This window comes from Rhamphochromis longiceps, linkage group LG19 (genome assembly GCF_057381845.1).
Source record: "Rhamphochromis longiceps isolate RC_006_pf linkage group LG19, R_longiceps_female_GT1.1, whole genome shotgun sequence".
NCBI classification, from domain to species: Eukaryota; Metazoa; Chordata; class Actinopteri; order Cichliformes; family Cichlidae; genus Rhamphochromis; species Rhamphochromis longiceps.
In genome coordinates, this window is record NC_140575.1 from 21,552,928 (window position 1) to 21,572,339 (window position 19,412).

At 41.7% G+C, this 19,412-nt stretch overlaps 3 protein-coding genes across 3 annotated transcripts in view; 2 read left to right on the forward strand and 1 right to left on the reverse strand.

The window, feature by feature from the left end:
- The window catches only part of syne1b (spectrin repeat containing, nuclear envelope 1b), a 75,534-nt gene extending 74,465 nt beyond the window's left edge, over positions 1-1,069 (reverse strand). The window contains exon 1 of the mRNA XM_085392123.1: positions 1,035-1,069. The gene's annotated coding sequence lies outside the window, so the exon portion shown is untranslated. The remainder of the gene's footprint in view (positions 1-1,034) is intronic.
- Positions 1,070-2,737: 1,668 nt separating this feature from the next.
- myct1b (myc target 1b) lies at positions 2,738-4,824 on the forward strand. The gene is made up of 2 exons (XM_085391669.1): positions 2,738-2,902; positions 3,762-4,824. The coding sequence occupies exons 1-2, from the start codon at positions 2,848-2,850 to the stop codon at positions 4,256-4,258; spliced, it is 552 nt and encodes a 183-aa protein (XP_085247795.1). The 5' UTR covers positions 2,738-2,847; the 3' UTR covers positions 4,259-4,824.
- A 493-nt stretch (positions 4,825-5,317) lies between these two features.
- Positions 5,318-19,186, forward strand: tulp4b (TUB like protein 4b). The gene is made up of 16 exons (XM_085392066.1): positions 5,318-5,373; positions 5,984-6,264; positions 8,082-8,351; positions 8,839-8,967; positions 9,130-9,291; positions 9,463-9,643; positions 9,737-9,844; positions 9,940-10,106; positions 10,465-10,689; positions 10,950-11,184; positions 11,632-11,755; positions 11,879-12,023; positions 13,158-13,251; positions 13,343-13,486; positions 13,591-17,021; positions 17,248-19,186. Exons 2-16 carry the CDS (start codon positions 6,247-6,249, stop codon positions 17,362-17,364), a joined length of 5,550 nt encoding a protein of 1,849 aa, XP_085248192.1. The 5' UTR covers positions 5,318-5,373; positions 5,984-6,246; the 3' UTR covers positions 17,365-19,186.
- Positions 19,187-19,412: the final 226 nt, after the last annotated feature.

Below are 19,412 nucleotides of genomic sequence, written 5' to 3' on the forward strand. Positions count from 1 at the left end.
CCGCCTTGGACAGAAAGGTATATCACTTGAGACTGAACAGAATTATTTTGCTGTATTGTTCTACTTAAAACCTAAAAGATGAAACGTCTCCAAAGATTTCTTTCACAAGAGCCTGTTAGTTAGTTACTTTTAAGTTCTTAGTGGTCTTAATAAGATAGATATTTGCAACAGATCAGTCAGTAAATGATTGTGATCAACAGTAACTCATCTCTAAGTGCTATTTACTCCTTAATATCATTCAAGTATCCTTTGAGACAGGCAAATTCATTCAAAATAATACTTGATTGCATTTAGTTTCCTATGTTTTCACAGATAACTAAACATATTATTGCATCACAGCCAGGAGGGCACACGTATAAGGACAAGAGAGCCATGGTTTATGGTATTAGTGACACTTGTGCTTTTCTGACTCTCAAGAAAATGCATATATAGGATCCTATAAGACTACAGGTGTTACAAATGGGGGGGGGGGGGGGGGGATGATGACACAGTCTAACAGTCAAATATTTGCTTACATGATAGGTAAGCTACAGACTATGAAGACATTTGACTGAATTTGACTGCACTTAGAAACTGGCAGGAAGTCATAGATACAGATTTAGATATAACGGCTAAAAACGGTTTCTCCTTGGCTGATGCTTTCATTTATCTAAAGCAAAGTTTTTTTTAAAACAAAAAAGGAAGTTAAACTGTCGACTGAGGAAATGTAAATTAAGATTAGCTCAAGTAAATTCTGAATTTAGCTGGACACCAAGCTTTGGATCCAAAGCTCCCATGCGTTACTAATCCTACAGGCAAGTTACTTTACTCTTAACTAGTGTCTATCAAAGTAGCAGAGCTGTAGAGCTATCTGATGTATGTGCATGTGCGAGTTCGACAAGAGAGGAAGTTACTAACATTACAGAAGCAACACACACAAGACCGAGCACGAAAACGCCCGAGCGCACAAAATACAGGTAATTAAACAGGAGGATAAATGAATGAAACAAAAACAATCAAGAAATCTGCAGCAGCTTCTTGACATTTCATCTTACCGCATTGAGCACTGAAGAGCACAGTAACTTCACAGGGGAAGTGCCTGTGTGCTGCGCGTGTGTTGCCTCGTTGCCATTGGTAACTCTGAAAATGAAACATGGTGGCGTGAAGCGCTGCAGCCGCCAATAAGTTCGCGACCGCAAGAAGCTGAGCGGCAAACTGCTGGCAACAAGCTGCACCACACGCTGCAGGAGGAGGGTTCGGGAAAGTGTGGTCAAGCTCCTGTCATTCCTATTCTATTCTAATCTATTTGTTTGTTTGTTAATTAATAGGAACAATGGGTTTGTTTTTCTGCAGAACACAGATGATTCCCGGGTATATAGCCCTTTAAATATAAATTACTTTTGATGGCAAAGTGATAACATTTTAAAATGTTTAGCAAATATGGTAAATGGTAAATGGCATAAATGAAAGAAACACACTGTGGTGGTTTAATACAGTGCATGCACATCAATAAACAAGGCTATTAAAGATCATCTGTAATCTGTAATTAATTACTTTATTAATATTTAATGTGCTTTGCTTTATATGCTACTAGAGCTATTTTCAGGTTGCCAGATTGTTAAAAAAAAATCCTCCTCCAGCGTGAACCTTTAGAGGGACCTCAGTAGACTGTTTAATCACTTCTGCTCTACAAAAGGGCTGCTTATTAACATTTACAAGCTTAAAGCATGAGCATGTATTGGTTTACATGTATTACATTTAATTCATGATACAAACACACACAGAGCTCATTACTTAAACTTAGCAATCAAAGTAAAGAAATTAATTTGTGTTTATGTCTAAATTTTGCGGAACACCACCTTGAAGTTTTCCTAAACGTGGCATGCTTAGAGCAGACACCCACTACAGCCAAGAATCATTGTCACTACAAAGAAATAATCGACCAAACACACATTTGTGCTAAATTTAAATTTATCTTTATTCTCTAGAGACTTGCACGAACCATTGCTTGCCAAAGTTGTTTGTCCCCTAAAGGAAAGCAAGTCTGTACACTATCATACCTTAATATGTTTCAAACCCTATGTGCAAACCAAGTGCTCGAAATAAAACTCATTACAACTACTCTGGCGTCACCTACTGGAATTTTCTGTGACATGACAGTCTTACAAACGAGCATCAGCTCATTTACCTAGAAACAACACGTTTTAACTAAATGAAAGCTTGAAACGAAACCTTAGAAAACAAAACAGAGGAACACAAAAATACAAAGACGTGCTGAGCTCCAGAGAGCTGTGGTTCAGGCTGTGCTGTTGTCCTGAAAGCTCTTAGGGCAGGAATGAAGTGGGAACACAGCAACAATTGAAGGAAATCCCCACAGAGACTCAGAGCTTGATACCCTGCAGACTCTTAAGCGGATGGTTAGGTTTTCATTATCCAGAACCTTGTCAAGACACTTGAAAACTTTCTCAGGCATATGAGGAAAGACTATTTATTCTGACTTGCCTGAAAATCCATGAAAAACTTTCTATATGATACTGAATGATCTGAATAAAATTGTTACATAAGTAATAGATCTCTTAAACATGGCCTGCTTTTTAAATGTAAAAAAAAGTGTCAATAATGGCTCGTTAAAAAGTATTGATCGTAAGGAAATGATGTAAAAGGAAATGAGCTTGTTTCCCTGTGTTATGTCCCACACAGATAAGCAATGCATTTGCTAATTTTAAAGACAGAGAGGGAAGGAAGCATGACAGCAAAGTTTCCGCCACAGCAAACACTGTAGGGGGGAAAAAGCAAAAAGTCTGTCTTGGAAAAAGCTCAGTGTTTCTCCGTCTGTGTGGAATCTAGAACTGGGCTCATAGTGGAATAATGGCACAAAATAAAACGGATCCCTCTTTGGAAATAGACAAATCATTCAATCTGGGTGAGTGTATCTGCATTTCTTTCCCAAAGCTGTAGCCTACACTGTGTAAAAGTACAAAGTTTTGTATTTTAAAATATAGATGTGATAGTTCTTCACTTGATTCAACACATACAGTCTCACAGTAAAAAACCTGCAATCCAAAATTAGATCACTAGAAAATACTAAAATGCACATTATTTTTGGATCAGTCAAACAAGTACTGAATGGTCTGGGGCCAAAATAGAGTCCTGCTGCTACTTCAGTACTATTCAAGTATCTTGGATGCAATTCTTTACTGCAGACAGAGTCAGAACAGCAAGTATACAGCACTTAAAATACCCCCTTTGAGTTTCTTATATTTTCTTCTATAGTAGAACATGTTTTTATCTGTGATAGGCTTTGTTTGCCATAGCTGTCTTGATGTCTTACATAACATATGAATTGCTTTCTATGCGGCTGTCCAATTTTAGTACGTGATTTTAAAAGTTTCCATTGTTTCTGGACAAGAATGACGATGGAAATGTTGAGTAAATCTTTTATACATTTGACATAAATGAAATGGTCTGTTTGCACTTCATCACACTGACACTACACAGACTAAAAAACCCACACACCAGGTATGATGTAAGGTTTTATGTAACATTGTAGCCCAGTATAGCGTTTTCCAGAAACAATAAATCAATACACCGGAGGAATATTTCAAAACAACTCTAAGATCTTAGCTGTTCCTCTCCTGAAACTACCATTTGGATATATAATTTACCCATTATGAGAACAACACAATCCATCCTATCTCCCTCTAAACTAAATATTTCCAGCCATTTTTTTTATCCCTCTGCAGTCCCTTTTCTGAGACTTTGCATGATTTCTCTGTTTCCAGGCGATATGATTCTAGCCTTCTGTTTATCTGTGCTTGTGGGCCTGCTGCTGGGTGCTTTGATCTACGTTCTGCTGACCTGGGCATCCAGGCGCCGGGCTACAGCCAGGATCACCAGGCACTCCAAAAAGAAATCTGGCGCTTCACAAACAAACGATGCCACGAGCAGCCAGCTGGGCCTGTACCGAAGCACTTTTTTGAGCGTCTACAGACAGCCCTCTCTCGAGCCAGTTGGCCCCCTGGGGAGTAAGCCAGGTGCAGAGACATCCACGTTTCGCCCACTGCCCAAGAAGAGCAGGCCTGCCCTAGATATGGGAGATGACACCCAGGTGTCTGAGGATGCAGCGCCTTCAAACTCATCTGATTCAGCATCGCTTGTGTCAAACAAGAGGCATTCCTTCTGGCTGGGCAACAATGGGCTTAAAGGTTTTCTACCCTCGCAGACGCCCCCTCCTGCATATGACACTGTTATCCATGCCTTTGAAGAGACTTGCACCTGAAAAACTCCACATAAATACAACAAGAACTGAAGCAGTTCGGTGGATAACAATAGACTTTCTGGCTTTACGTTGTTTTTAAAGGGACAGCTGTCTGTGCACGATTCACTTTGACGCAGTGTGAAGGGGTTAGAGACATGAAGTGTTAGCTCAGCTTTTGTTTAAAGACACGAATAAGTGTTGCAGTTTCCATAATTGATACATTTGCACATTATTTTCCCTGTAATTCACTTTTTTTCATAAAATATCAGCAAATGACAAAATAATAATGGCCATCCTATTTTGTCTTCTCTCTGTGATGACCTATAAACGGACACAAGAGGCACATTTGCACACCGAGGAAGATTGGGGGAGCTGTTTTCGCTTTAGCTTGGAAGTGGTTCACTGATTAGTTAATTATCAAAAACAGTCAGTGGGTGATTTTCTTTAAACTGGTTAATTGTAACATGACCTCTCATAACCTGTAAACTACCAATTGTGTTTGTTTTCTTTTTGTTGTTGTTGTTGTTGTTTGTTTTTAAAGGGTCTGAGAGCAGATTCTGCCCCTGATTGTGTGTCCATGAGAGCCAATAAAGAACAAAAATAATTTTTTTTAAATGTCTGAATCTGTTGTTATAGAATTCACACGCATGTGAATTTAATGAAATTCGTGTCTCTTGTTTGTGATGCTGATCATGAGGCAGAAAGGTGGGACAGTGGGTTACCAGCGCACGCATAAAATCAAGGTGTTGTGTCAAGAATGTCGCCTCAACTTACGTCGCAAAGATCGGGTGCGCCTTGTGGGGTTGCCATCATGAAGGATACACGCTTTTGAAGTGCAGTGTTGAATCTAATGTTTATTATATGCTAACAGCCGGTGGACGAGCCTCCATATCATAAGATACCTAAATGAACTGCACATAGTCACCTCCAGCGCTTGTTAAGACGATTATCATGGGTGTTGACGCTTTTATTTTGTACTAACTTGAAAACATTGGTCTATTTTACGTGCTACCTGCCTCATGGCAACCCGCGTTAAAGCCACAACCCCAAAGTGCGCCAGCGGAAAAGTGCCTGGCAACACTACAGCACTGTGCGCCGACTACATCTGGATTAGTACGTGATTACAGCGGTGTCAGGTACGTACAACATATAGGATATATTTTTCTCCCCACAGTCGCTTTTATAAATGAATACATTCATTTACCACCGCAGTTTGTTTTTGTCTCGTAAGCGCTTAATCATTCAGACTACTGCATGCGGTGAGACGCCTTTGAATGGGAAAATCATTTGATGTAATGTGTCATGTAGTGGGAGACCTTTATAAAGGAAAGGATGGGTAATTTATTTCGACTGTAATCGGGTGCTAAAGTCTCAAACCTGAGTTTGAGTCATAAGATGCAATTATATTATTGTTAGCTACACTATGATATGTTTTGGGTCTGCTTCGTGTAAAATATTGGGCATTTTAGTTCTTATGCTTGCCTGGCTGCTGCTGCTGCTGCTGTGGTGGAAAGGAACAGACAGTATCAGTACCCATGGAGACTGCGAGTGCCTTGGTCTCCAATGCAGTGTTGCTGTTGCATAGAGACTGAGAAACACTGTGAATTTCAAGGTTGATGCACTGAATGACAAGGATGCTATTTAAAGCAAAAACCACCTCTCTCTCTCTCTTTCTCTCTCTGATTACCTTACTTGTTGAATAACAAAATTCCTCTTTTCCTCTTTTTTTCATCTTCACTGCAACAGGATTGCACAACTCTCTGGAGCCACATCAGGAAGACATGGGATGGGCTACTGGCACAGAAGCCTCAAGTCATTTAATGGCAAACTCTGGAGCGTAGAGCTGCTTGATTTGGGTGAATGTACAGCTGGACACCATTTGGCTGTATGATGCATTTTACTTCCCCGTAGATTTTATTGTAAGTATCAAGAGCAGAGCAGCCACTACCCTCCAGTGCACCATCTGAATGGAAATATGGACACCTTCAATGGAGGAATTTTGACTCAACATGTCCAGGAACTATGAGGTATTTTTTATATTTATGTGCTGCCAGACTAACTTGAATGTCATTTTTCACTTTAATTAGCCATATTATAAAATGCTATTACCTATTATGTAGTGTGCTAGACGATACCACGTAGGATCTAAACCGTTCATAAACAGATCTTGATTTTAAATTGCAGAAGAGACACCCAAAAACTAAAAGCAAACCAGACTAGATTTGTTTCTGTCGTACTTGTAAAACATTGTGTTCAGTGAAATTAGTATTATAGAATAGCATTGTTTAAAAGCTACTACGGGGACCTAAAAGAGTTAAAATAGCATTTTAAAGGTCCTCCAGGGCTAATGTGGGAAATCTTTACGATATCTATGTGAGTGAGCTCTTTCAGACATTTTCATGTAAATCCAAATGAGTAGGAAGGTTGCAAAATGAATGCACCCAAAAATGAAATGTGTCTAACCTACGTTGTGGAGACAGGATTTAAAAATACACTGTGGTTTACATATTTGTGCCCTAAATTGCAATTCACATGTTTCGTCTAGTCCTCCTCTCATTTTCAGTTTGTGAATATGAAGAAATAAAACACAGACTGTCGTGATGATGTAATCTAGAGACAAATCCTGGAGCCACTCCACGGACAGTGAATAATAGAATAACAGCTAGAACACTATGAGCAGCAGACATCGTGATTTTACTGGTGTCAGAGCACATTTGGTGATTCACTTGTGTACTTGCGTAAAGTCTGTTCACAAATGAAAATCATTTAGGATGGAATTTATCAAAGAACCTGTAAATGATGTAAGTGCCTGGTTTCACTCGCCAGTCTGGTACCTGCACATAAGCTCAGGAAGATGATGCCCACTGATATCCATGAATTCGTTAATTGGGTGTTTTTTCAGGGGTTTTCTCTTAACGTGCAAATTTACGCCTCTGGGAGGCAACATTTTAAAGCTGAACCAACTCTCTGCTCATAACTTGATAACATAGGTGACTCATCTTGATGATCTCTGTGTAAAAGGAACATACACAAAGCTGTGTTTTTATTTTTATACAGAAAAGTCTCACCATATTTGTGATTATATCACTAGCCCAGGGGTGGGCAATCTCAGTCCACGAGGGCCGGTGTCCCTGCAGGTTTTAGATGTGTCCTCGAACCAACACAGCTGATTTAAATGGCTAAATTAGCCCCTCAACATGTCCTGAAGTTCCCCAGAGGCCTGGTAACGAACTAATCATGTGATTCAGGTGAGATCTAAAACCTGCAGGGACACCGGCCCTCGTGGACTGAGATTGCCCACCCCTGCACTAGCCCCTTGTTTATCTTTGTATATATTGAAAATCCGTTTTTTCTCTCTTTACATTAAAGACTTCTTTCCAAAATCACCCTTAAAGCTGATGTTGAAAGTTCAATCTTTGTAGCTGCTTTGATTAAACTCCACCCTAAAAAGGCCTTTGAATGAACTGCCAAGGTCCAGAAGTGCTCAGAAAAGAAGGAAATTTGTACCGGGCAAACAGCAACTGCCCATTAAGATTGTATGATATGACTGGAAGCATCAGGAAAGCTTGGATCTTGTATTGAGATTGTTCTGTCATCTTGTGTTTCAAAGGTCAATAAGCTTTTAATCTAAACTATTTCATATTTTACATTAGTAACCACAGCCGAGCTTCCTGTTGACCATGACAGTGTTCATACCAGAATGCCCTGAGCTTCACTGAAAAGGCAGTTTTAAGTAAATGCAGAGTCACACACTGACATAAACTGAAAACGTTCATTATCTAGCTTTATTACAATTGAAAGCATGGTGTTATTTGAAACTCTCTTTCTTTGTTTCGCTTGCCAGCCTGGTCAATCAGTAGGGATGTTGGCCGCCGTGGAACATGGTCCCATCCTCTGCAGCGACTCCAACATCCTCTGCCTCTCGTGGAAAGGCCGGGTCCCCAAGAGTGAGAAGGACAAGCCAGTGTGCCGGAGACGGTACTATGAGGAGGGTTGGCTCGCCACAGGGAATGGGAGAGGAGTCGTTGGGGTGACGTTTACATCGAGTCACTGCAGGAGGGATAGAAGTACACCTCAGAGAATCAATTTTAACCTGCGAGGACACAACAGCGAGGTGGGATTTTCTCTTTTTTTGCAATGAGTTGAATGTATAAATAAGAATTTGACCTCTGCTCTTTCATTTTACACAACTAAAACAATGATCTTATTACTGATCCAGCCCACTCGTAAAGGAACTTTTGCAACAGCAGAGTAAAATCAAGAAATTACTGTTTGAATAAATAAATTAAAACAAAACAATCCTGCATATTACAGAACTAAATTGGGTTAAATGCACACTATATTTACAGAGACTATGCATTAGCATACTTTGTAAAATGATTCATCTCGCTGAAATGCTAATTTTTATTACATTTAAATAAATTAAAATGCTATATGAACAGAGTGCATTTTCAATATTGTGTGCCATTAATATTTAGACACATTTACATTATTTTTTTCCTCTCTGTAAGTTGATTTTTCTTTGAACTACATTAGCTTTTATATCGATGAATGTTCCTCTGCTAGTGAAAAAAAGCTGATGGTGTTTGGGGTATTTGCAGGTTGTCTTGGTGCGCTGGAATGAACCCTTCCAGAAGCTGGCCACTTGCGATATGGAAGGAGGCATATTTGTGTGGATTCAGTATGAAGGAAGATGGTCTGTGGAGTTAGTGAATGACAGAGGAGCCCAGGTAGACATGAATTTTTTTTGCAAATATGAGCTAAAATTGCTTTGTTTTCCATCTTTATGGTATTTAACACCCTTGTACTCCAACTGATGCAACAGAAAGGCTCTATCTTCTTGGCGCTGACCTCTTGTGTAATTACACTAATGATACAAATCTTTAAATTAGGTGAGTGACTTCACTTGGTCCCATGATGGCACTCAAGCCCTCATTGCATACAGAGATGGGTTTGTGTTAGTCGGCTCGGTCAGCGGTCAAAGACACTGGTCCTCTGAGATTAATCTGGAGAGCCAGATCACCTGTGGCATCTGGACCCCTGACGATCAGCAGGTACCTATGTTTGGCTGAATTTGTACTACATAAAAGATAATTACAATTACGTATAATTCAAAAATGTAAAGGTGTTGTGGAATAATGTCATAATCTTGAAGTGAGTGAGTGAAATGGGTTTGTTTGTTTATCTAATCAACTATTAAAGTTTAATGTGCAATGTCCCCTCAGGTGTTGTTTGGAACAGCAGATGGTCAGGTAATTGTGATGGACTGTCACGGAAGGATGCTTGCCCATGTTCTGTTACACGAGTCTGATGGGATTGTGAGCATGTCTTGGAATTGCCCCGATTTCCTAGTCGAGGACAGCACGGAGAGCGACACAGACTCCGATGACAATATTCTGCCTTTAGGTACTAAACCGGTTTGCCCTTCGGCTCATGTAACTTAGTTAAAAGTGTTGCCTGAGGAAGACTCACATGTGTACTTTTCTTTCTTCCTCCAAGTGCGGCGAGTTAAGCCTCTGTTGACTGTCACCTTCTTATCAGGAGATATCAGTTTGATGAATAACTATGATGACCTCTCTCCTAGTATAATTCGCTCAGGGCTTAAAGGTATGAACTCTGAACATAAGTATGTTAATTTGCAACTTTAGTGATATATACTGTTAATCATGTGAAGTAAATACCCTTTTTTCTTTACACCAAAGACGTCGAGGCCCAGTGGTGCTCCCAGGGAGACCTCCTGGCTGTGGCTGGCATGGAGAGACATGGGCTCCCTTCTGACTCAGCTTGTGCATCCATCATGAGGAATGCCCTTGTTAAGTTTTATAATGTCCAAGGTGAACACATCTACACTTTGGAGACACCGGCGCAGGTTAGTCCTTCATAAATTAAGGGATAGATGTCTTGCTTAAAAAAATTATAATAATAAACATAAACCTTGTGTCATATTTCATGAAATCCACACAAGTGAGGACCAATTAGTAGAAATTGTCTTTCAATTGTTAAACATTCTCAGACATTCTTGAAAGCAAACTACAACAAAGATTAGGATTGACACTTTGCCAGATACAAGAGTGTAGATTGTTTGTTTTGTAATCTAACCTAAAGGGTGTTAACCTTTGTTCCAGCTCTAAGTCAACAATAGGAAGTAGCATAAAACAGAAACTAGCGAACCTGCTCTGCTATTGACGCCTGCAGGAAGTTTCTTATTCTCAGTGGTTCTTTTTCAGAGGCCCATCACCACCATTTGTTGGGGTCACAGAGATTCCCGTCTGTTCCTCGCATGTGGACCAGCTCTCTATGTGGTCCGTGTGGAGCACAGGGTGGCCAGCCTCCAACTTTTATGCCAGCAAGGCATTGCCAGCGCCCTGCGAGAGGAGAAAGATGTCGGGAAACTAAACATGCCCTCGCTTCTCTGCTCTTATGTCACCACTGCTTTTATCCCCACCATCAAGGTATTAAAGTTTAATGTGCAATCCTGCATCAGGTCTTTTTTGGTACAGCAGATGGTCAGGTGTTAGTGATGCTTTTCACCACTGCTTTTCATATACACCGTTGCGGTGCAATGATCCCTGTTTCATTAGTGTGCAGTGACTGTCAGAGATAGGTTTCTTACCAACTTTATTGCACAGCGAGTAAAGGAAAATTGCTGACAGGGGCATGTTTTCATTTGAGTGTCCAGCAGTCTTACAGCTCCTTCCTTTCTTTGTTCTAGCCCCCAATTCCTGACCCCAACAACATCCGCGACTTTGTCAGCTATCCCACAGCAGGGAACGAAAGGCTCCACTGCACCATGAAGCGAGCTGAGGACAGTCCTGAAGCAGGCGGACCCTGCTACACGCTGTACCTAGAATATTTAGGAGGACTGGTGCCTATTCTCAAAGGAAGGCGCATCAGTAAACTTCGGCCCGAGTTTGTTATTATGGATCCAAAAACTGATGGCAAGGCAGGTGGGTTTAGACCTGAAAGAAAGCACTTCACCTAAATCTTTTAAAAGTCGCTATTCATTTTGTCTTTAGCTGCAGTGAAAACTCTGCACAGTTTGGAATGGTCATGAACCAAAGTAACCACAAAATGCATTAGGGGTGGAACAGAAAATAGACCTGCCCAGGGTCATTCTGTATGCACCTTGTTTTTGTGCATATTTGTGCTGTGCGCTCGTCATTCACCTTGAGGAAGAACAAGTACAGAGTGTGGTGATGAGTGTTGTTTTCTGATGCAACATGGTCTGGGGCCTGATACAGGAATAGAGTATATCGTGACCTGGCTGCACTCGTGTTACATTTAATGTTATTCATGCAGAGCTTGCCCACTAATGGCATGTTAGTTGGTGTATTGTAGATATTTTGTTCAAGCTCAACTTTATTTCTTATTTTTCTTTGCTGTGCTTCTTTCAGAGGAAGTTTGCGTCAATCCCATGATCTCATACACCGACAGCTGTAACTGCTCTGACTCCAGTGACATTGAGCTGAGCGATGAGTGGGTCGGGAAGAAGTCACCAAAGTTATCTCGCGGAAACAGGTCACCAAAACACGTCTGAAGTTATATAAATGTTTTTTATTTTTCTGCACATTTTCTCCAGCAATGTTTTTTCATCATTCCAAGTGATTTTATGAGGTGTAAAAATGTGTCTTTGTTTCAAAGGTTGAACATGGAATCAAGAAAATCTCCCAAACTTTCACGTGCCAATCAAGAAGGTCAGCGATCACCACGCCTACCAACAAAGAAGCCTCCCGTTCGGTCACCCAGCCTGACACGGCGTGAGTTTTCTATGGATGGAATTACGGAGGTAATGACCTGCCAAGTATATGTACTGCCAAGTATTACAGCTCATGCTCATTAGCTAGTAATACTGTAGTACCTGCATTATCATCACTGTGTAATTCACAGAAACTTATGTTACAATATGTTTTCTTTGTTACTGGGCTGCCATATTTCTTTAAGATCCTTTAATGATTGGCAAACTCACAGTTACTGCCATAGTGGAAATACTGACTTTGAATTTAAGCTTTAAAAAAAAGAAAAATATTTGTTTATCTAGGGCAGCATAGGCCAGTTATCCCTGTTGCCTTACAGCACAAATCCATCATCTGGCCATGGCCTTTCTGTGTTTGCATGCTCTGGGCTCTTTCCAGGTACTCTGGCTTCCTTCTGAAGTCCAAAGACATGCATTTAGCGGGGTTAGATTAATTGGTGATTCTGGTGAATGTGAGCACAAATGGTTGTGTGTCTCTCTGTGTTAGCCCTGAAACAGATTGGTGACCTGTCCAGGGTGTACCCTCTCGCCCTGTGGCAGCTTGGATAGCCTCCAGCCCCCTGAACTATCAATACATCCATCCATGGGTAGAAGAAAAGCATTTAGTTTAGGCAGCCAACTGCTATGATGAAGTTCAGCACTCAAACGGATGATGGCCACTGTGTAACAAATGATTTGACTGTAGAATATATGCTCACCTGTCAGAGGTAAAGAAAAATACAGACTGTGATTTATTGTTAGGTCCACATTAATCTTGTCTCTACTTCAGCAACATTTAAAGTAAGGTACACAAATTTAAGTTTCTGCTGATGTGCCAAGTGAGCAGATGTGTGCAGCCTTTAAGGACTCTGCTCTGCTGTAGTTAACTCTGTGAAGCTGCAGATAATTAACTGCTTTAGCTTCTATTTAAGTTTTTTAAACCCAGATTACACTCTTTACTTGATTATCTCTTACATGTAGGTGTGCATTTGCTCCATGATCAGGCAGCAGGGCAGGGGAAAATCAGGAGGGAAAACTAGCGAAGGGGCACTGTCATCAGTTTAATTATTTATCATGGACTATAACAGTCAATAGTGTGCTGGAAGTAGGTTCACATGTGCTTAGCAGCAAAGCTTTCACACTTATTATTCACTTTTCCCCCTTTATCTTCAATTTTCTGCCTCACAGCACAATTACCTTGCACAAGTGACATCTAATATTTGGGGGACAAAATTCAAAATTGTGGGACTTGCTTCGTTCCTCCCCACGAATCTTGGCGCAGGTAAAAAACAAAAGCAGCACATATACATGACTTTACTCAAAAGTTACTTTCTTTTTCCTTCTCGAGTCAACTCTATTTTCTTCTTTTTCAGTCATCTATAAGACCAGTTTGCTTCATTTGCAACCGAGACAGATGACAATCTACCTTCCAGAAGTGCGAAAGATTTCTCATGACTTTATGAGTCTGCCGGTGTTCAACCCCAATGTGTTCAGCGAGGATGAGGATGACTTACCAGGTAAAAAGGAAATCCAAAAAGATGCAAATAAATTAGTTTGCATGCCCATCAGTTTATTATCATCCTAAGTCGCTTATACTCTTCTTCTCTGTCTTCTTATATAGTGATGGGGCCGTCTGGAGTGGCTGGAGACAATCCTCCATGTACAGTCAACATTCCCATTGCTCCCATCCACAGCCCAGCTCAAGCCATGTCCCCAACTCAGAGTATTGGTCTGGTTCAGTCTCTTTTGGCCAATCAGAATATTCAGCTTGATGTTCTGACCAACCCGACCGCCACTGCTGCAGCAGCAGCTGCAGCAGCAGCAGCCTCTGTCCCTGTCACTGATCATGGTCAGGATGCTGTTGCGTCACCATATCCCGTGCCAACTAGATACACCAGCCCTGGTCAGATGATCTTCAACGGGTTGGAGATGGGTCCTCTTCTCCCTGGCACTTTACCTCCCCCACCTCCACCTCACCATCTCCCACCACAGCCTCATTCACAGCGTTCTCATTCACAGCAGCCTCGCCAGCAGCCATCTAAACAGTCACAACAAATACAGACACAGCAGCAGCAGAAAATGCACCATCATCAACAGCAGCAAGGGCAACTGCAGCAACAGCAACACCATCACCCGTCCCAATCACAGCAGCAGCTGCAGCAACACCAGCAGCTGCAGCAGCAGCAACACCAGCAGCTACAGCAGCTGCACCACCAGCAGGGGCAACAGCAGCAACAGCAACACCATCACCCATCCCAGTCACAGCAGCTGCAGCAGCATCAGCAACTACAGCAGCTGCACCACCAGCAGACGCTACATCAACAACAGCAACATCAGCAACACCAAGTTCAGCAACATCAACAAATGCAACAAGCGCAACAGCAAGTGACGAACCAACAGCTTCAGCAACAGCAGATCCAACAGCAGCAGCAGCAGATGCAGATGCAGCACGAGCAAATGCAGCAGCAGCAGCAGCAGATGCAACAGCAGCAGCAGCAAATCCGACAACAGATCCAAGAGATGAGGCAGCAGCAGCAGCAGCTCCAGCAGCAGCATCAGCAGATCCAGCAGCAGCATCAACAAATGCAGAGGCAGCATCAACAAATGCAGCAGCAACTGAAGATCCAAATGTCATTGCCCCCTCCTCCATCTGGCTATCCAACCATTTCCTTGCAACAGATTCATCTTCTTCCCCAGATTCTACCTCCCACCACTGAGCCAGGGCTCGACAGGGGAGACCATGGACACACTCTGAAGCCAAGTCTGCCACGTACATTACCTCCCTCCTTTAACGATACAGATGGGTCTGTAGAGATTCAGATGAGGAAAATAAATCCCCCTCCTCCGTACCCTGGGACTGTAGTGTCTGCAGCAGCAGCTTCAGCTGCTGCTCCTCCTCAAACTCTCATCACAAACTGTGACAGCCCAAGTATCCTGGCACCGGACCCCTGCCTGAAAAAGGATGAATTTTTGCTTCATCCTGTCACCTTACAGTACCCAACACCTCTTGGGTATGAAAGGATCACGACCTTTGACAGCAGTGGCAATGTGGAGGAGGTGTGTCGGCCACGAAGGCGCCTCATTCGCAACCAGAATGCATACGCTGTGCACAGCATTGGGGGCTCAGCTACCCTCAAAGTCACTTCCTCAGAGAATAAAAAAATTCAGCTTCCATACAGTTCAGCAACATTAAGTCGTCTTTCTGTCCCTCGATACACAATACCAAGTGGAGACCCCCCTCCTTACCCTGATCCAGCCAATCAGGTAACAGCTACACTTCCTCCTCCCCAGAGAATTGATAGCAGCCTCATTCATGCCACTCTACGTCGTGAACGAAGGGATGTGGGCCTCAAAGTGCCACAGATGATGGACAGCTCAAGGACACTACCGACTAAAGCTAAAATGAACAGTGCATTAGCCCTTTCCTACCAGCAGAGGGTGCCCACTGCCTTATACACATGCACACAGTGCAGTAGTAACAGCAGCAGCACCAGTGTTAGTGTCAGTGGAGGTGGAACTACCAGTAGTGGTATTGCAGGTGGAACGGTGGTGAGGCAGGACTTCCCATCAGGGAAAGGTGCGCATCACAGTACCATTATAGTGCACTCCAAAAATGCCTCTCCAATGGCATCTCAGTCATCTTACAGTCTACTGGGTGGCGTTGACAACAGTCGGGACAGAACAGTGTATGTTAACTCTGCATTTACTGAGGACGAGACTTTAAATCAGCAGTGTCACCTTGAAAAATCAGTACGTCAGCTGACTCTTGGTGATGTCAGTTTGACAGTAAAACGCCCTCCGCCTTACCAGTGGGACACCTCCGCCACAGAAGATTTCTGGCTCACCCCGGATCAAACAATGTTAGCTCCCCCACCTCATAAACCGCCTCCCCTTATTATCAGTCAAGCTCAGCACCTTGATGTGACTCGGCTTCCCTTTGTCCTCACAACTAAACCTCCAACCAGTCCGAGCACAAGCACTCTTACTTTTCCATCAGGTTACCAGATATCCCTGTCACCCTTTCCTCCAGGGGTGGGTCACAGTGGACCCCCACTTCAGACTTTGCAAAACCCTCCGCAACAGTGTTCTCCAAATGAAGTGGTCGCTCCTGTCCCTTTTGCTCAGCAGGACCCCAATTTGGTCTTGCCACCGGGCTACCCCCCAAATCTGGCCAACTTGGCCTGCTGTCCTCTCCCTCCTCTGTACCCAGGAGCAAGCTCATGTGCCGGACTCCAACTGCACCCGGTCAGCCTCCACCCTTGGAACCCTTACCCCTGCCCACCGCCCATGCAAGATCCTCCCGCGCCTCCACTCCCAACCAAAACTCACCAGATTTTGGAGAAGCCAATACTGTCCCCGCCTCCTCCTACTGCACCACCTCCCCCACCTCCTCTTCCCCCTCCTCCCCCACCTACCGAGTTGCCACCATCCAAAAGTGCCACAGAAGATCTCGCAGAATCTGCCAATAACTTTCCAGAGCCATCATCCTTAAATGAAAGCCCTGTCCCACAAGAGTCAGAGCGCTTCAACAAGAAGAGCCGCAAAAGGCTTGACAGCCGGGCAGAGGAGGCCAACATGCCCACTGTGTCTGAGGGCAAATCCAGAAAGGAAGGGCGTGCGCTGTCTGATTTCAACACTCTCATTGCGAGCCCGAGGCTTGGTAGCAGAGAGAAAAAGAAGCCAAAGGGGCAGAGAGAACAACTTAATAAAACAAAGAAAATGAACAGGACCACGAATGAGTTTCAGGATAGCTCAGAGAGTGAGCCAGAGCTCTTCATTAGCGGTGATGAGCTAATGAACCAGAACCAGAGTAGTAAGAAGAGCTGGAAGAACAAGCGCAGCATGCGTATGGCAAGTGAGCTGGAGGAGATAAAGTGTCGCAAGGCAAATGAAAGGGAGGACCGTAGTTTAGGCAGCCAAGGGTTTGTGTACGTTATGGCCAACAAACAGCCACTGTGGAATGAGGCCACCCAGGTGTACCAGCTTGACTTTGGAGGTCGAGTCACCCAGGAGTCAGCAAAGAATTTTCAGATCGAACTGGATGGTAGACAGGTAATGATAAGCAACATTAGTGAATTTAAAAATGATTTGTCTTTTCATCTCACAGGGGTTTCTATTTTTCTATTTTTGCTTCAGCCCTTAAAGCAAAAACACCAAACACGTGTGACATCATCTTGTACATCTTTGGGCTTTAGCTTTAAAAAAAGCAGCTTCACGATGCTTATGTTTTGGTTACTGCTTTCTTTCTGAAATATCTTCTTCTTTTACAATTTTTTAGGTGATGCAGTTTGGGCGGATAGATGGAAATGCTTATATCTTGGATTTCCAGTATCCTTTCTCAGCCGTGCAAGCATTTGCTGTTGCCTTGGCAAATGTGACTCAGAGGCTGAAGTGAAAAGGTCATTTGGTGTTGCTGTGCACTAACTCAACAGAGCTGAGTGGTCTTACCTTCCAACGTGTGGGGCTACGATGGAGAAAATGTCCTGTTTTACTTAGAAGAGATTAATATATGTACAAGCTAGTCTTGCACATGGAGGCAATTTACAATCAGTGTGTTTAGGGCAAAGTCACTCCAGGTTGGTGTTGATGAAAGAGATTTAAGTGAATCCATAATTTCTAGTTCATATATTAAATGTAGTCATGTAGTCAAAGTATTATAATTATTATGATATGGTATATATTAGATTAAAGAAAACAAACCTAACTAACTTATGTTGCAGTGACTTTTAAAAGCAGTCTGGAGGTTTAGTGCCATCTGTAGTATCAAACACATTATCTCGCTATCGAACTGCAAATTAATAACCTTGTCGTGTTTATAAAGAAATAAGCACAGCAAATATATAAGTCTGAAGTGGCATTCAAAATTTATATACACGTTCACTAAGCCATACTGTGTGTTATATAAAGGCTGCACTATTTTAAATCCGTATTAAGAAATAAGTAGATATATTATACAGTTTTATTATATCACACTTATAGGTATTTAATTACATTTATTTATAATCTCATTTGGAATTTTTTTCAGTTGAATGTCTTCAACATTATGTTCAATTTGCTGAACATGCAATAGAGGGATATATAAATTTGGTAGCTGCAACATGAAAAGTTGAGTACAGTTTGCCATAGTTTATATATTTTCTCTTCATGCTACTTCCATGAAGTGCTGCAATGAACATAGTTAATCTTATTATATTGGCCCCTGTACATTCAACCCATTCAACACCTGACGGTGTGTTCATTTTTCCACTTGTAAATTGAAACACATTTCGATTGAAGAAACATTATTCTCTATTTCCTTGTTGATTTCAGAATCAACTATTGTGGATACAGTTGTCAGTAATCGTGTACAGTAAGTCTATGGGTGCCATATCTAGCCAAAGGCATTTGGCTGAAAGGATGCCTGCTAGAAAATTAGCAGAAAATGATGTCATGTAGATCTCATGTCACCCAGAATAAATCTACACAGTAACGATTAAGATCTTTTCAATCAAATTCACTTGGTTGGCTCTGTTTTGTTTCCACTGGGTGTTTATGATGCTACTTGAATTCTGCATTTGAATGTGAAGTACAGTAGTTTGCCTATTTTGGAAACCAGTGCTGCTTTAGATAGAGCTTGTGTGCAATAATGCTACCTACACAGAACTTAATGTCGTACCTGCAAAAGAAAATGTAATGCTGCTTGCGCTGTGTATTTAGTGACCTAACATTATTATGTGCTTAGAAAAATATGTGTGTATGTTGCTAATTTGAATAATTTTGTATTTCACCTTTGCTTTAACATTGCACCTTGAGTTGGTTTTTTTTTTTGTTTTTTTGTTGATGTTACAGAAAAAAGAATGAGAGCATAAACATGCAGAGCTATTAACTACAACATACTCATAAGTTGCTAGAGATGACCCGTTAGTGGGAGTCAGATTCATGTAGATTTGGTGCTATTGTATAAAGAAAAAAATGTGATCATATCTGGAAATCTGTCACTTGTTTTTAGAAGTTTATTTTAACTGGAAAGTATTTTGCAAAAAGTTACAGAACATTTGGTGCAGATGTTTTCATTTCAGCTTTTTTTATTCAGTGCAGCTTCAGAGATTTTAGCAACAGTGCGTGTCAGTTATTATCAGCAATACTGCCTAATAACCGAATGGTTTGCTGCCTGATTGTTTTTCTCTTATTTTGTGATGAAAAGAAAAATATGACTGTAGGTTTTCTGGGGACCTATAAGCTGGCCAAAATGGAATAAAAATCTATGGTTCCAAAATGTTTTTTGTTGTTTTTATTTTATTTCTTTTCATATTAGATCTTTTACTAACTAATGCAATGGAAGTGATTGCAAAAGACCCCTCTTCACTTTCCATTAAATGTGAGAGAAATATTAATGCAATTGTAGATATAAAACATTTAAATTTGTTTATTTACTTTTACATTTACATTACATTTCGCAGAGAA

What these genes read in the sequence shown, in the direction of transcription:
- myct1b (XM_085391669.1), top strand. Translation starts at nt 2,848, where the DNA reads ATGGCACAAAATAAAACGGATCCCTCTTTGGAAATAGACAAATCATTC. An exon ending in AGACAAATCATTCAATCTGG is followed by an intron (nt 2,903 to 3,761) that starts GTGAGTGTATCT and finishes CTCTGTTTCCAG; the next exon opens with GCGATATGATTCTAGCCTTC.
- tulp4b (XM_085392066.1), top strand. An exon ending in CTTTTATCCCCACCATCAAG is followed by an intron (nt 10,690 to 10,949) that starts GTATTAAAGTTT and finishes TCTTTGTTCTAG; the next exon opens with CCCCCAATTCCTGACCCCAA. An exon ending in GGATGAGGATGACTTACCAG is followed by an intron (nt 13,487 to 13,590) that starts GTAAAAAGGAAA and finishes CTTCTTATATAG; the next exon opens with TGATGGGGCCGTCTGGAGTG.